We start from the raw sequence: 18201 nt of genomic DNA, 5'->3' as shown, positions 1-18201 counted from the left end.
TGCTAGAAAGATGCCTTAAGGGCCCTAGAACGCATTCCAAATCGATTTCTGGACAGATGTGCTATTACAAGGAAAATTCCGTCAAAAATTTAAGGTAAAATCCCAGAAAAATTAAATTTCTTTTTCTCCAAAAATGGATGATTTTTGCCCAAATCTTCAAATTTGTGCTTGTTAGAGTATTGATTGATGTTCTTCTTGCTTCTAGATGAATTTATGTCTTGTTTTTAGAAAAGGCAATTTTTGGCAAATTTTGACTAAAAATGTAAGGCTAATCCCTTGTATTTTTTTCAATTTTGGTCAAAAAATAAAATTGCTTAAAAGTTGCTAGAAAGATGCCTTACGGGCCCTAGAACGCATTCCAAATCGATTTCCGGACAGATGTGGTATTAAAGTGGAAATTCCGTCGAAAATTTAAGGTAAAATCACTCCAAAAATGATCAATTTCTTTTTCTCCAAAAATGGATGATTTTTACACGAATCTTCAAAATTGTGCATGTTAGAGTATTGATTAATGTTCCTCTTGCTTCCAGATGAATTTCTGCCTTGTTTTGAGAAAAGTCAATTTTTGGCCAATTTTGACTAAAAATGTAAGGTTAACTAACCCCTGGAGGGTGGAACTTGGTCATGCATGTTCATGCATGTTTTATGTTTGTGGTCTTATATGCTGTGCATTTACTTCATTGGGCTTGCAACAAAGTGAAAATTGGGATTATTTACCTTACTGGTACATGTATTTGTATTCTTTGTAACTTCACATCCCCGCACAGTTATTCCCATATTAACGTGTATATTTAGAGAGATGCAGATGATTTTGAGTCAAGATTGGTTGTGTACGTGAAATGGATTCGGTTGTAAATAGTTTTGAAACATTCTTTTGCATTGTTTAAATACGATTTGAAAATTTCCCCACATCTAGGTTCTGTTCTGCAAAAGGGTTGAGCATTTATGCAACATGAATAATAGCTGAATTAAATTTGTGTGAATTTCAATTTGATTATTATTACACACTTAAATAAACAACAAAATTATCACTTATTGTCACACATCATAAAGTGTTGCATTTGTAATTTTATTTTTGCAAACTCTGAACAAACCAAGATAAAGATATTGAACTGTTAAAACTTTGTTTCATATTCAGAAATATTAAATTTAACACAGGTTATTAAAATTTAAATACTATGTTACACCACACAACTTCACGCACTTCCATATTTGCTGATTTGCTTTTCAATAGCTTTGTGTCATTTTCTCATTGTATTCTTCATAACTTGTGAAATATTTTACTGTTTTACATTGATTTCTTCTGAACAATGTTCACGAAAAAACAAACCAATACTTTGCCACATTTAGGTAATTTTAACAAAATCCCATCGAAAATTAAGGTAAAATCGAAATTTAAGGTAAAATTTCTCAAAAATATTAATTTCTTTTTCTCCAAAAATTGATGATTTTTGCCCAAATCTTCAAAATTGTGCATGTTAGAGTATTGATCGATGTTCCTCTTGCATCCAAATAAATTTCTGCCTCGTTTTGAGAAAAGTCAATTTTGGGCCAATTTTGACTAAAAATAAAAGGTTAACATTTTTTGCAATTTTTTTTCTCCAAAAAATGAAATTGCTTGAAAGATGCTAGAACGATGCCATCGGGGCCCAAGAACGCATTACAAATCGATTTCTGGACAGATGTGCTATTTAAAGGGCAATTCCGTCGAAAATTCAAGGTAAAATCCCTCAGAAATTAACTTCTTTTTCTCCAAAAATGGATGATTTTTGACGAAATTTTCAAAATTGTGCGTGTTAGAGTATTGATTGATGTTCCTTTTGCATCCAGATGAATTTTTGGCCAATTTTGACTGAAAATGTAAGGTTAACATAATGGATGATTGAACCTAACATTTTTTAGTCAAATTTGGCACAAAACTGACTTTTTCTCAAAACTAGGCAGAAATTCATCTGGATGCAAGAGGAACATCAATCAATACCCTTTCACACCAAATTTTGAAGATTTGGGCAAAAATCATTCATTTTTTGCGAAAAAGAAACTAACGTTTTTGCCCCTGTTCATCTTTATTTGTTGGATAGGTTGTTTGTTTTACAAAATCACTCTTTGAGAAAGAATATGTTTACCCCAACAATCCTGAAGTTAGAGGTCAGGAGTGCTTCCAGAATTACAAAATCAGAGATGTCAGATGTAACAGGAAAAGCAAAAAACGTGGACCCAAATTTATAGAATATCTCAGACACATGTAAAGGTGAGGTTTCACCTTAAAAAGAAAACTGAAAAGGCAGGTAGAAGCATCCAGTAAAATTGCACGTGCTGACACACAAGAGGTCAAAAATAGTGTCCTCATTCCTCAAGTTGGGCGAGTAGCTGTCTCTCCGTTTTCTTCATGTCGATAAGCTCTTGCTCTTCAAGCTTGACTTCCCGCTCAAACATTTCTCTGAAACAAACCAATGTCAATGAGGTTTTCAAATAAACTACAAGAGAAACTAACTGGGTGTCAAAAAGCCATATAGACAAAAACCATGATTGTAACTTGGTTATATGCAACCACCATTACCCTGGTGGTGAGTCCAATTAAACCTATCGTGATACAGGGTGAGTAAAAAATAGCGGAACCCAAACCCCTAATTCATTAGCTACTTTTAGATGAAAAATTACTGAAATTGCTCAATCCGTTCAAAGAATATCAGCATTCAAACACAATGACCCTAAAAAGCTCTTTCGTCCAAAATTGCGATTTCAAGAATCGTCGTCACACTTATCTTTAAATATCACCAGCGATAAAACCTCAGTTTAAAACGTTAAAAGCTTTCAACAAAGTCCTTTGGAAGGCCCGTCTTTAAAAAAAAAGAGTGGATTTTATAAATCATATTGTTTGCCTACAGGGTTGTTAATAAAGATATTGTGTACTACAGTTGTTGACAGTTGTTGAAACAAGTATTCTGTGTCATTTTCTTTGTTGTTCCAAACAGTCAGAATACACAATAAACTGCTTTTTTTTGGACGAAACAGGTTTTAGGGTCATTGCGTTTAAATGGTGATATTCTTTGAATGGATTGAGCAATTTCAGTATTTTTTTCATCTAAAAGTACCTTATGAAATTGTCTTTCAAGTCATTATTGTGTTTGGTGCTACATATTTTGTAAATATGAAATATATTTTTGGGCTTTGGGTTCCGCTTTTTTTACTCACCCTGTCGAATCGCGTCAATGCAGCTGGTGAAATATTGTCCAATTACATAATATACAAATGGACGTGGAATGCGCAAAATCTGAGACTAACTTACTGTACAAAAACTCCATGGAGTTGTCTAAGGGGCCTGGCTAACTGGCAGACGGCGATGGGTCAATTGCATGGCTCTGAGCTTATGATCACAATATCGCTGCTTATGGGCAACACGAGGCAAAATGTCCTTTCTAACTTTTGAAGTATGATTACCATGAGGCTGGTGAAGGGTGTTTGCTTATAGCCTTGAAACACGGCCCAAGTCTAAGTTTACAACTTTCAAAATGTATGTAAAACCCAAGTCACACATGCACGGTTTGACGCTAGAGATCTCCACGGTTTAAAATTCCGTTTTCCTCCTTATTACATCTGTGGTTATCCGTCATCTTCCTTGGGTATTCGTGGAGGGGCCACAGAAGTTTTAAACTGTTTCAAACTTCCGTGGTGAACCGTCATGAACATCAATCCGTAGTGCAACCGTGGGACATCCGTAGGACAACCGTACTTATTTGTAGTGGCATTCGTGGCTATTCATGCATATTCTTGGGGATTCGTAGCTCATTCGTGGTAGAAATCTCTATGAATTCGCTATGAATTTCCTACCGATGTGCCCGGATGTGGTAGGGTTCTGCCAAGGTTGTACCACGAATATCCACGCTTTATTCAGAGGAGAACCTTGGTCATCCGTGACCCAATCGCAGACAACCGTGGCGTTAATGTCATTATTCCTAGAAATACCGTCGATATTCTTCACCAATCCGTCTATATTCTTGACAAACCGTGGTGTATTCGTAGAGTAACAGTAAGACCGTCGTGACTATCTATCCTGAAACCGTAGTGCCTTTTTAGAAAGTTGATTTCTCCACGAACCTCGACGGTTCATCGTGATCGATTGATTCTTGGTAAACCATGGATATTCATAGCTCCAACCGTAAATATGTGACCTGGGCTTAAAAGCCTGCAGAGGCAACTTACAAATCTCGATATTGGGTCTCTAGTGGTATCTCAAGGAGACCCATCTCGGCTTGGTGTTTCTTGGCAACTATCTCCATGGCTTCAAACAGGCCCACTAGCCTCTCTGCCTCTGAGTCGATCTGATGCACTGTCAAGGAAATCAGAATGTGATGAGTAACACGATTAGGCAAACCCTATTTAAAGGGTCTATTTAGAGACTTGTGTCACTTTTCATGGTAAAATCTCTTTTTTCCCCCACCTGCCTTGATTGGCAACCATAGCCTTTCACTATGTGACATTAAATGACACAACAAAAACCACAATTGAAAAGTGGCGCAATTCTCTATTAAAATAGACCCTTTCATAAAATTGGTCACTGCTCAGTCAACCGTGAATGTAATGACATGATCAGGGTGTCATTTTAAAGAGGAGATTCAACCCTAACAGAGGATATCTCCCTTTGATTCACATGTGCCCTACTTCTGTTCCAATTAGCAATAAGATCTTGGTTTCGTTTTTTTTTTTTTTTATCCACCCTGTGTAGGTACCTTTTGAGGTGAGGTTTTGCATGTCATTCTTTGCCACACTGACTTCATCCTGCAATGACTGATCAACCTGGGTGCAAATTGAGAAGACTAAGTTACTTTACGTTTTCCTCAAGAGAAATGTAATTGATCTGAAAGTGGTAGTTGCTCACCACTTCGGTCTACTTCCTTCCGATACAGTTGAAAAAAAAAATGTCGGCCTAATCATTTACATAAACATACATTCCATTTCATTTCATTTGAAAATAGAGCAAAAGTACAAACTTTGAATGAATTGTGGTGTTTATTTTAACATTAAATTTCACATCAAAAGTTGGCTATGTTACCCCCCGTTCAGACAGGCGTTCCAGAGTCGCCCCGAACCAAATAGATTAGGAGCGACTCTAGGTCGACCTTATTAGAATTTTGGTTTCAGACAGGAAAACTTAATACATTGGAGTATTGTGTACAAACCAACAAACGCGGGATCTTAGCAACAAGCCTGCATTGTGCAGCGTCGATGTATAGGCTGCATGCGCGTTCCTTCACTACGCAAACGCCTGGCCGTGTAGAATACGTAATCGATGCATCGATGCTGATGAGAGCGTGCTGCACGAAGTGCGCGCGTATTGAAGAAGACAGCTCGCACGTACGCCATGTGCGCTCCGGTTATCTCTTGTACGTCACGCCCATAGACAAACAATTTGTATTTCAAGACTGCGCCGTGCCTGTATAACATGGATACTGGAAGTCTCGGTTTTCCGCTTTAAAAAATGTATCTTGTGTTGTATTGGGGCGACAGTGGGACGTACATTTATTGTAAGTTTTTGCTCTGTAACACGACATCGAAATCTCGTGTTTGAAAGGATTAAATCTGCAAAAAGAAAACTTTTCAATTATAAGCACTGCGTTGCGCGTTAAGCACATCCCCTGCAGTCCTTATATTTGAAGGTCACTACTTATTTACATACATTTACATACATTTGCATTGAGTTCGGCTCATGACTAGAGCGACGTGTGAAACCAAGTCGCTCCTGAGTCGTTCTAACGACTCCAACAGTCGATCTTTCGCCATCGAGCGCGTCAAGTCGCTCCTAATTGTTTCAGACATCGGACTTTTGATGCACTTCAAATCTAGACTTTCATTTGGTCTGAACCTAGTGTAAAACACTTATGCAAAGTTGAAACTATCACAGAAAAATACCCACGTAAAAATCCTTTCCCATGTGAAACAACTCTGTCAAGCTCGCCAGTTTGCCTTCAAGCAATTCCCTGCAAAAGAAAAGATACATTTACATTATACCCTAACTGGGACTAATTCCATTCAACCAAATGCCAACTATTTAGAACCCCCTCCCCCCTGTTCACATGGCATACGTGTTATATCAACCTTTATTCAAGCAGAATAGAAAACATTATTAAGCAAGAACAAAGCGAGGAACATTTAAGCCCAGGACGACACCTGAATCACAAAGTCGTCCAAGTAATACGCAGGGCTGTACAAAGTACCAAAAAAAAAAAAAAAAAAAAAAAATGTACACAATTGTCGGTTGGGTTCGGGTCGGTTTTTGCTTGATTTTTGTCGGGTCCATGAGGTGAATCCCTTTTAAAATCTTGGGCCCTTTTCATACCAGGCTTTCGATGTTTATCTTTGACTGAGCCCAGTGTAACATTATATCTGGTTATTCCCTTAAGGCATTCACACAGTTACACCATAGGAAGCCAGCTCCAAACGGTACTGGGCAATTCCACGGTTACTCACATTACATTTTTGATGTTCTTTTGAGTTTCCTTGGGCTGTAATTACTTAATACTGAAAAGGTCTAATAACTGTTATCCCCATGGTAGATAGAGTAGACCTAGACCTACCTAAGCACCAAAGATGGCATTCAGAAAAATGAGTTATGTATGATAAACAAGACGCACAAAATCGGTTACTCACGTTATGAAAATGTAACGTGAGTAACCGATTTTGTGCGTCTTGTTTATCATACATAACACGTTTTTCTGAATGTCATCTTTGGTGCTTAGGTAGGTCTAGATCTACTCTATCTACCATGGGGATAACAGTTATTAAACCTTTTCAGTAAGGTAATTACAGCCCAAGGAAACTCAAAAGTACATCAAAAATGTAATGTGAGTAACCGTGGAATTGCCCTACTGCTTACACCTGCTGGATATAGGCATTTTGAAACCCCATACAAGTTATACACAGACCGACAAATTCATGATTTCTGTTGTTTGTGCATCAATTTCAGTATTAATCTAAGAAAGAAAACATGGTTTTGAAAACGAATACATGTAGTAAGTTTGATATTTAATTCATGAAAAATGTAGGTGCATTTAGACCACTAAGGATGATTCAGGCAAGTCAAACAAGTCGTTAAGTCAAGCGATACTAATTGTTCCCTGCTGGTGGAAGTCATTCATTTGGTGCAAAACTGCCATAAGGAGATACATCTTGCGATAAGAGAGATCAGAAAACCTGGTTCAAAAACCTGAATATAAGGCCGCTATCTTCATCCCTTAAAAATTCATTAAAGAGCCATTTTCCCTTGAAATTACAGTTAACTAAACTTTCACGGATTTTTCAACATATTAAGCCAGATTAGGGGTCCGTGAAAACACCCTTAAGAGAGTCCTTTGTTTACCCATGGAGATAGACCCATCTATAACCAATGATAATCCTCAGTGGCCAGGGTCATTAAAAAAACAGTGAAAATACCCTTACAGGATTAGTCCTATATAAGCCAGATGTAAATGTCCGTGAAACATCTCTTAAAGATTCTTTTCACGGAGAAATAGACTTTTAATGAAAATTTAAGGGATCAGATGTTCATAGGGTAGTCAGGTTTTCTTTCAAAAGAGGATTCACGGCATGCAGGTTAGATTTGGGGAGTTCAGATCGGTTTCGGTTCAGATTCTGTTGATAATGTTTTGGGTCGGTTTGGCCTGGTCAACCCGACCCGATGCACAACATTACTCTCTGCATGTCTACACATCCGCTTGGACCCACCTCCCCCCGTATGCATGGTGTATGCAATGTTAACAATCAACCCCCCCCCCCCCAATACATGTACACTTTATGGTTCTTGGTTCTTGGTTGGTTCATCTCCTAAATACTCCGCGTGGGAGTTTATGCAGGAGACCAGAAACACCGGGGCAAACCCCTTCTCTTAGCGATAAATGTGTTCTTTTACGGTTTGGATTACACAACACATGGGACTACGGCTTTACGTCCCAACCTAAGGATGAAGCAATAATGGTGAAGTGCCTTGCTCAAGGGCACAAGTGTCCACCCAGCGGGCTCGAACCCACGCCACTGTTGCCTCTGAAACACCAGAGCATGAGTCCGGTGTTCTTAACCGCTAGGCCGACGGAGTTATTATTACAATTTGTTTGTGTCCCGTACAAAATCTGTGATGATCCTTTCCCAAGTAAAAGATATTTTCCTCCCAAATGAGATCCAGATTTTATTCCATCGGGCGGAAATTCTACGATTTTGTTCAAATCCACCATTTGTAATTTTGAGAAAAACACAAACATGGCTACAGCATAATGGCTTTTGCACCGTTTAAGCCTGGCAATAACAGCATGCATATTTTATTTCTTGGAAAGGTGTAAATTTTTCACAAGTCCCATCAAAAATCTTATTATGTTTGGATTACATTTTCTGTAACAAAATGCCCTGAAGATTTGCAGATGCTCCAACAGTCAAGACGTAATGGCACTAGGCTCGAAGTGCGATAAAAGGGATAATAACTTGTTCATACCACTTTTTTGTTTAAAAAAATACATTTCCACATTAATGGGGTACAGTTGACTGCAAATTTGGGATTTGAGAGGGGGCAATGGAGGGTACAGCAAAGCAAGATATTCTGTTCAGTTTTTTTTGTCCTGTAAAGGGGGAGTCAAAAAAGCGAAACCCAAATGTCGGAACTGTTGTTTTAGTGAAGTTCTGCATGCAGCACTTTCAAAATCTAGGACATGAAAGCCCATTTCATAAGCTATATTTTAGTACAAGAATCATTCAAATCACTCATGTACTTTTCAGGTTACGGAATTTTAAACACAACCACCGTTTTAAAGTTCTGTCCACGGAACACCAAAAAAAAGTGTGCATTCTTTCAGCAAACGAAAACAATTCACACACATCCCTATGTGATTTGTTTTGTTTTGCTGAAAGAACACTTACCTTCTTGTGATCCGTGGACAGAACTTGAAAAGTGCATGAGTGATTCGAATGATTTTTGTACTAAAAGAAGCCTATGAATTGGGCTTTTATATCCTAGATTTTGAAAGTGCTACATGCAGAACTTCACTAAAACAATGGTCCCGATATTTGGTTTTTAAAAATTTTTTTACTCACCCTGTACATTCCGGAGGCCTTTATGATCATGCGTAAAAAAAAAATAAAGAGGACTTTCTCGATACTTTAGAAATTATGGGTCATTGTCAATTTTACGTAATTAGTAACATGGACAGAATTTTTACTACAAGTCGACAGGACACTAATTATTATGTGCTTGAATTCTCCCATGTGTGTTCTCATTTATATTCACAGAGCTAACGCATCATCAGGTTAGTTATTATTATTATTATTATTAATCATTTCTGGTAATGAAACCAAGGATTAGTCAAAAGCGCCCTAGGCGCTGTAGCTCGCAAGCCTGAAGAAACCTGTGGAGAGAAGACAATGGGGAGAAATTACAGTTTTAGAGGTGGGAGGAAAACCCCAGAAGAATATTCTGGGGGAAACCCACGGAATCAGGCAGGGACTGAAAACCCAAGACATTGCATTAGGCTCAAGGTGTGATAAAAGGTATAATAACGTGGAATAATAACTCGCAAGCCTGAAGAAACCTGCGGAGAGAAGACAATAGGAAGTTACAGTTTCAGAGGTGGGAGGAAAAGCCCAGAAGAATATTCTGGGGAAAACCCACAGAATCAGGCAGGGAAAACCCAATCCACATATTGGCCCGGGCGGGATTCGAACTGGGGTCACAGCGGTGGAAGGCGAGGAAAGTACCAGTACACCAACCTGAGTTGTTAAACATCCGTCTTTACATTTTGAGCACTTTTGTTGCTTCAAAACGGAATGCACCAATGACAGATGGTCTACACTACCTTCAAAGTGGACAAGAAACAAAGATAACCGAGAGGTTTACTGTCTTACCTTTCTTCTTGCTGACGCCTTTCCTCCATCTTGCAGTTGTCCTTGAGGTGAGAAACTCTCTGTTTCACCTCTTGATTGATACTCTGTTGACTGGGAGTAAAAAAAAAGAAATTCAATAATGTCGAGATACTTTCCTGGGCTAAGGCTTTCAAGCAGACCCAGGTGAAAAGCTAGTCTATGTAACAGACCCATGGCGAATGCCATGGGTCTATGATATGTGAGCAGATTCGCTGATTAATTAGGCAAGACCCTGCCTTTTGACCTCCTAGATTTTGACCAATCAGTGGGCGCTTTCTATATCTGGTCTTCGGTCATTCACCCGTTGCGCGTTATAGACAATGGATTAAAAAGACCTGCGTCACGCGCTCTGTATATCATGTTATGCGATAATGCGCCCGGCTGTTGTTGCATTACAGAACACTGCATTCGAATTGACCAACCAAACGTTTAGTCCTGATTTGGGAATGAAATGACATCACGATTTAGCAAAGTCGACTCCGATTGGCTGAGGCGCGAGATCGCATAAATCTGCATGCTTTGATATATCAGACGTTAGACAGGAATCTGGGCTGCGTGGATAACGGGTGATACTTGTGAAAAGCCAGGAGGATTAAAATGTTCAAAAACAACAAGAAAACAGTAGGACTTTGGAGGACAAAATCAGGATAAAAGTAGGACTTTTGCAGGCTTCCAGAAGTAGTTTTTGATGGATGGATGGATTTGGGCATGAGCATTTTACAGCAAATATTTTTTACAATGACCTGTTTAAAGTTTTGTGTTTATTAGAGGAATTTTGCGTCAGGGTGATATAAATCAAATAAGGCTTTGCCCTTCACCGATGTTTAAACACAGTATACTCAGTATGTTACCTCCCAAGTGAAAGTTGGAAAAAATCACTCGGGTGGGACTCAAACCCAAGACCTCCTGCTTTCTAGTGCAGATGTCTTACCACTCGACCACTGAGCTAAGGGGATCGGTTGGCCAATTTGAATCCGATGTACATAGCAGCGGGTACGGCATAAACTATTACAAGATGGAATTTTGCGTCAGGGTGATATAAATCAAATTAGGTTTAGCCCTTCAGTATTAAATGTTGTATATTTACCTTAATTAACTTCTTGAAAGGTCATAGAACGGTCTTGATGACAGCTATAATTTAATTTTTTGGGGACCTACCCCTCTATAGCTGCCTGGGACTGGTCCACCTTGTACTGGGCAACCTTCAAGGTGTCTGTCATCTTTGCCTTGGTGTCCGTGGCCTGGTTGAATTTGCTCAAAGCTGGGTAGACAATGCAAGGCAAGATATAATATTAAATAACCCAAAATGATTCTAATTAGGGAGACATTCCTATAGAGCTGTGTACAAACAAAAATGTGATATCTGTTTTGTTTTCCCATGTAGCCTGGTTATCATTTTGAAAATTCCCCACCAATGGCATTCAAAAGCTTCCTTTCTCATTGTCTGAGAAGTTACTAAGTAATTTTTAAAGTTGGTTGCGGGTACCCGATCCCATAATCTGGAACCGGTTCCTGACATCAACGGTTGGGTATAGTAACGTACTTGGGTACCTGGTTCCGATAAACATCCCTACCTAAAGGAATTATTTCAAACATTTTACTACAAAGTGTTCCGCTACTGATGTTACTGTTAATGTCAATTACCTGTTTCATATTTATTTTCCAGCCTTTTCCTTTTGGATCTTGCTTCCGATAATTTTCTTTCGTTCCTTTCCTTTTCTGCCAAAAAGAGCAACAAATGATTAAACGTAGAGTACATCATTTGCAGCTATCCAAATACTAACTGACAAAATTATCGTTGAAAAGCATACTTGGTTAAAAGATGATAATGTCACTAAACTCCCTGTGAAGTGATTCTTTCTGGCAAGCTGTCATTTTGAGGAAATCAACGAAAGAAGGCCTTTCCAACGGTGCTTCTTAAGAAATTTCCGTTAGTAGTTTTTTTTTTTTTTATTCGGCGAACCGCGCGCAAGGGTTGAAACGACGCACATGCGCGCTGTTGCTATAATTCGTCGGATCAGTGTGCGACATCGCGTAGCTGCAATCAGCTCAGTGAGAACGTGTCTCGGACGCTGAATTTGGGCCCAATTCAAAACAAGATTCAGCAACTTTGGATTTAAAAATCGAGATCCTAGAATGTTGTTTTTCTCAAAATATACAGCTGAAGCTGAGCTAAAACTTTATCAGGTTAGTTGTTCAGCCCCCTTCTTCAGATTTTGATCACTTTTGTTGCTTCAAACGAACAAAATGCACAAATTACAAATGATGGACTATACCTTTAAGCACCCGTCTTTAGATTTTGAGCACTTTTGTTGCACTTGAAACGGAACAAAATCGCAAATGATGCATGATCTACCCTATCTTACAAGGATGGGTAAATTCTGAAAACTGCATACCTTGTTTTCAGTACTCATCGAGAAATTTTCCCTTGAACAAAACCTTTGCATTTTCAGTAGAAAGTCCTTTCACATATAAACGACAGAAATGGCAAAAGGAATGCAACAAAGTAAGGTTCTGCCTTCGTGCTTGCCATTCGCATTAGTTTTACTTTTTTTCGCTTTATGTTTGAAATTATACGGGGAGAGTCAATAAAAGCCGAACCCAAACCCAAAGAAATATACATATTTAAAAAAAAATGCAGCACCAAATATAATTATGACTGGTAAGCCAATTTTAAACTACTTTTAGATGAAAAAATACTTCAATTGCTCAATCCGTTAAAATTTTATAACTGTTTTAATAAACAAAATGACCCCAGAATCAGTTTCGTCCAAAAAAGCTATTAATTGTGTGTTCTGACTGTTTGGAACAACAAAGAAAATAACACAGCATAGACTACCTGTTTCAACAACTGTAGCACACAATATTTTTATTAACAACCCTGCTTTGGCTAATATTAGGATTTTTTAAATCCACTTTTTTTTTTAAAGACGGGCCTTCAAAAGGACTTTGTTGAATATTTTTTACTTTTAAACTGAGGTTTTACTGCTGGTGATGTTTGAAAACAATTGTAATGACTGTTCTTGAAATCGCATTCTGAGACGAAACAGATTTTTGGGTCATTTCGTTTAATTGGTGATATAATTTGAAGGGATTGAGCAATTGAAGTAGTTTTTGTTTCATTTAAAGTAATTTATTAAATTGGCTTACCAGTCAAAATTATTTTTGGTGCTACATATTTTTTTTTTTAATATGAAATAACTTTCTTTGGGTTTGGGTTTGGGTTTGGGTTCTGCTTTTTTTGACTCGCCCTGTACTAAAGTGATTTTACTGTGCATTGAACAGAGACTGCATTGAGCAGTACGCAAGGCCAAAAAAAAAAAAATTCTGCTTCCGGTTTCCCTACCTACCCTATTCCGACAGCCCCTACCCTATTTTTTTTATTGGAAAAATGAGAAAAAAGACCCAAACCATTAATTTCTACCTTTTACCCTTCACTTCACGCTGACGCCTCCATATGATCGTACACAACAAAAATTGGCAAAAAAAAAAAAAAAAAATTCAGAACTATTTTTTTTTTGGGGCCTAATACACCGGATCGTGGACTGTACTTCACCGGAAGAGAGAGACAGAGAGAGACTTTGTTATACCTTCTTGGAGATCTTTGATGCTGTTTTTGATGACGTCGATACCAAAAGTAGGTCCTGCAGTCTCCACCATGGTTAGATGAATATTAACACACTCCAGAACCAGTAATAAAGATCCAAGCTGTGCGAAAAGAAATAAGATAACCCCCAAAAATTAAGCTAGGCATACTAGCTTGTGACTAAAAATTAGTATCAATCAGGCTTAATAAGCCTTTTCGCTATTTCAACTGCGCGTGTGCACATCACATTCAACGATTTAGTTTCAGGAGAGAGAAAACAATTCGCTACATGTATGCAAAATCATAGGCATAGCGGGTACCAACGAAATCAAAGAAAAGTTCTTGTTTTGAAGTAAATGCAGAATTTAGATATGCAAATTAGAACAACTATCATAAACTCTTGTTGTGCACACGCGCATTTGAAACAGCGAAAAGGCTTCATCCCGTTGATGGATATTTATAGAACATGAACTCACAGTTACGGGAGGGTGGGGGGGGGGGGGCTTACGGGCGTTATCCCCCCCCCCCTCCCCGGAAAATGTTGAAATCTATGATGCTCCTGCATAAATAACCTGGCAATTTGAGAATACATTTTGGAACTTAAACTTTTTCATGTTTTTAAAGCATTTCCATTTTCATTTATAATTGGCAGTGGATATTTAGCCAGAGACGGCAAACCTTTAGTAAACGTTAGCTTGCCGGATATGCACTGATCATGCGCAGTTAAGCACTGTTTTTTTGTACCTAAGACATTTTCCAGGGACAAATTTTAGTCTGGCTCCATGCCAACATCATCTTTGTAACTTCGTATTCACAAGATGGGAATCAGACCATTTTACAATTTCGGACTTTATTTCCCTTTACAAAAAATCCTTCAGAGCCACAAATACTCTGCAAGTGCAATAAAATGTTTGAGACATGTTAAAATAAGGCAGTGTATATTTTGCCGGAGACGGCAAACCTTTAGTAAACGTTAGTTTGCCGGATATGCACTGAACATGCGCAGTTACTGTTTTTTTGTACTTAAACATTTTCCGGTGACAAGTTTTAGTCTGGCTCCATGCCAAAATTATCGTTGTTACCTCGTATTCACAAGATGGGATTCAGACCATTTTATAATTTCGGACTTTATTTCCCTTTTAAAAAAAATCCTCCAGAGCCACAAATCTGAAAAAGAAAATGTAATACTCTGCAAAAAAATGTTTGAGACATGTTAAAATAATAAAAGAAGAATATTCTTATTTTTTGGGGGGATGAGAAAAAAAAACTTAAAAATGTGCTGCGGTCGGAATGGAACCCGAGTCATCCCGCTTACTAGAGCCTTTGCTTAACCACCACACCAAACATGCTACACAACTTAAGGTGGGAATTTAATACATCTTATAATTCAACCCTATCTTAAAGAGTACAGCGCCCTCTGTTGATATGGATTGCCGCCGGCAAACCTTTAGTAAACGTTAGTTTGCCGTCATTACCTCCGGCAAAATATCCACTATCTTAAAATAATAAAAGAAGAATATTCTGTTTTTTTGGGAATGGGGAAAAAACCTTAGAAATGTCGCCAGCAGAGATCGGGATCGAACCCGGGTCTTCCCACTCATGAGATCTGTTGCTTATTCCAGTTGCTACACAATCGTTGGTGGTAATTTAATATAGGCCCTATCTTAGCTGGAGTTACCCAGCCCTGAGTTTTATCATTGGGTTGTCTATAAGGGCTGGAGCGAATTTTTCTCGTAACTTGTAGTATTTGCAAAATTTTTTGGAAAATGTTCAATTTTGTCCCCGTTACACACTAATTGCAACTGCAACTCACCCCAAACTTGCCTGGAATAACCATTACACAGGTCCTTGAAGTAAAAAACGATCCACGATGAAGATTCAGCCTACAATTGCAGTGAAAACAGGAGGAATAACCGCTAACTTGACAACCTTGCTGGATTGGCCAGGACCGCTATTGGTTTGTGCACAAAACAAATTGTATAGTTTCATGCACTATTGGTTGCGGTTCCAGTACCAAAGCATCGATGCGAGTGGTAAACCTCATATTAGTGCATGAAACAGTCATCGGGTGTTACGCTTCCGCGTGACGTCATGCGCCAACAGCCAGCGCAGCCGGCAAAAACGAGTAGTTGACAGCGATCGCTCTCTCTCTGCCGGTTAATCGACCGCCATTCATTGTACACAATTTGTTTTGTGCACAAACCAATAGCGGTCCTGGCCAATCCAGCAAGGTTGTCAAGTTAGCGGTTATTCCTCCTGTTTTCACTGCAATTGTAGGCTGAATCTTCATCGTGGATCGTTTTTTACTTCAAGGACCTGTGTAATGGTTATTCCAGGCAAGTTTGGGGTGAGTTGCAGTTGCAATTAGTGTGTAACGGGGACAAAATTGAACATTTTCCAAAATTTTTTGCAAATACTACAAGTTACGAGAAAAATTCGCTCCAGCCCTAATAATAGACAACCCAATGATAAAACTCAGGGCTGGGTAACTCCAGCTAGCCCTATCTTATAATTCAGCCCTATCTTAGAGAGTACAGCGCCATCTGTTGATAGGGATTTACTAACCTGGCTTTAGTAAACGTTAGCTTGCTGGAGTGGGACTGTGGGAGCCTACTCTACTGCCGGCAAAATATCCACTATATCTTTACAATTTTTGGACCCCCCCCCCCAGCAGAGCATGTCGTTTGGCACACCTTCACTCCTCCCCCCTTCCTATCCCCCACCCCCGCCCTGGGCCAGCTAGGTGTAGGCAAAAGGAAACTTGTCCGAAATCTGGGCAGAGTTTAAAAACAAGTTCGTGCGGATTATTCCACTTGTGTGTAAAGTTGCAATAAAATCAGGCCAATACTATGTGCTCATTATATTTGATATCCCCTGACGAATTACCATAAAGAAAATCGTTTTACAAACCTGCAAATTAAGCGCACGTTGGGCAGGAGAAATTCACGAGTGCAGACGACGATTCGCAACAATTTTGACATTGCGCGTTAACAACAAAATGTTCCTGGTATCCGCACTTCTTCATTCCATATATGCGCGAGTGCAAACTAAACCGTGCGGTTACCATCTAAAATGATTAAGGTGCTCAACAGAGGGCGTTGTCCAGCAGGTACAGGTTTATGCAAAAAGTGTGGGGGTGGGGTGGAGTGGGGGGGGGGGGGGGAACCACATCTGTATTATAGTACTGTCAGTATAATGTAGGGATCAGTGGAGGTAACGGTCGCACAATTCAAGTGATCAACTTTGCTTTCGAACTATAGAATGGCTTGTTGTCAAACCACTATAATGAGCCTAACGAGCCTTTAATGACTCAAATTGCGTGAGTTCATAATGCTTGAGAACGATCCGTGCACCTAGTAAAATAAGAAAATTAAATTTGAAGGGTAAAGCTAATCTTTCGAACTACAAACGTATTATCATTTCGTGGTGAACGCGTCTTCAAGCGCATTGTCTCAATAGACCTAAGACAGCATGACGTCACGCTTTGGAGCTGAGATCCACCAATTAAGCTCCCATAGGAAAGCGCACATGCAGCAAATTAAGCCTGTGACGTATGTCTGAGTCTATTACTGCGTGCAGTTAAACTGTACTTTCGACTGCAGTTAAGTTCATTGAACGTTATACCGCATTTTGCAGAATTGATTTTCTTCATTTGAGGATGAACAAGATTGAGGAGCAAAGTACACCCGTCCTGAGGAAGCTAAACTGGAAAGCCTCACTCGACCTTTCACGTTGAAAATATCGTATTTGTATGAGCGTTTCCTTTGCGTATCCAAGTTCAACAATATTGACCCATGTCCAGATTTAACCTTTACATGTATTTTTACAAGCCTAGAAATACAGTGCGTTCAAGGGATATACAAAGGTTTATCGCCGGTAAAAACAAGAAGAAGCTATCGCTAGCACCATGGGCGTCGCGAGGGGGGGGGGCAAGGGGGGCACTTGCCCCCCCCCCCCCTGGAAAAGCAAAAAAAAAAAAAAAAAAAAAAAGGAAGAAAAAAAAAAGAAAAAAAAGAAAAAAGAAAAAGAGGCGCGAAGACAAAGTGGTGTAAATTTAATGAGTTGGGGGGGGGGGGCAAAATGTCCCTGCCCCCCTCTAAAACTGATAAATCGAGAGTGTGTTGAAAAATACAAGCATTTTTTGGCAAAAAATTTTTTGCCCCCCTCTAGAAAAAATCCTGGCGACGCCCATGGCTAGCACCCAACCTGCTTCGTTCCCCCGTTGATGTTCTATTCTGTTCAATCACCCGGTCCCTTCTCGGAAATCATCCGCCTCTGAATGCTTGACTTACCCAGTCAAAAGCACGGAGTTCTAGGCTTAGGGGAAATCGATGTCCACCTGAAGCACAAGTCGAGCGGGCATGCAAACGGATGGAGAGAAATCAGGCTTGAGGAAATTGAAGAGCTGCATGAAATCGACATGGTACAACCCGCCAAACCAGCTTTCGTAAAGACGTAGTTGCAAGCTGGGAGTGTAAGTCGTGGTGAACAGCTAGGCCTCTTTTTTTGTCAGTGGGCAAGTTGCAGTCAACCACAGTAACACAAATTATACATGTTCAGATGTCATTAATCCAAGTCTTAAAAAAAACACCCGCTATAGCTACTTATCGTTTTTTCTTTCAAAAGTGGCAATAAGGAGTAAGATTGGGCAAGTGCACGAAAGCATGGTTAATTCGAGCACTTCGAGTGTTAAGAGGGCAGTGCACTGAACAACG

General features: G+C 39.3%; 1 protein-coding gene across 2 annotated transcripts; it reads right to left on the bottom strand.

Annotated features, from left to right (window-relative positions):
• Positions 1-1944: 1944 nt before the first annotated feature.
• On the bottom strand, positions 1945-16528 carry LOC119723930 (kinesin-II 95 kDa subunit-like). 2 transcript variants are annotated; one of them, XM_038194841.1, is made up of 9 exons: positions 16397-16528; positions 13491-13608; positions 11545-11619; positions 11059-11161; positions 9883-9972; positions 5915-5978; positions 4731-4797; positions 4204-4330; positions 1947-2440 (listed from the first exon to the last, which is right to left on the bottom strand). In XM_038194841.1, exons 2-9 carry the CDS (start codon positions 13558-13560, stop codon positions 2347-2349), a joined length of 690 nt encoding a protein of 229 aa, XP_038050769.1. In that variant the 5' UTR covers positions 13561-13608; positions 16397-16528; the 3' UTR covers positions 1947-2346. The 2 variants fall into 2 exon arrangements, with proteins under 2 accessions (XP_038050770.1, XP_038050769.1); XM_038194842.1 differs by lacking the exon at positions 11545-11619 and having other exon boundaries at positions 1945-2440.
• Between the last annotated feature and the right edge of the window lie 1673 nt (positions 16529-18201).

The sequence above is a fragment of the Patiria miniata genome, unplaced genomic scaffold, assembly GCF_015706575.1.
Source record: "Patiria miniata isolate m_02_andy unplaced genomic scaffold, ASM1570657v1 HiC_scaffold_17, whole genome shotgun sequence".
Classification (NCBI taxonomy): Eukaryota; Metazoa; Echinodermata; class Asteroidea; order Valvatida; family Asterinidae; genus Patiria; species Patiria miniata.
The sequence above is the reverse complement of the archived record's forward strand: the minus strand, read 5'-3'. Positions and strand labels throughout refer to the sequence as shown.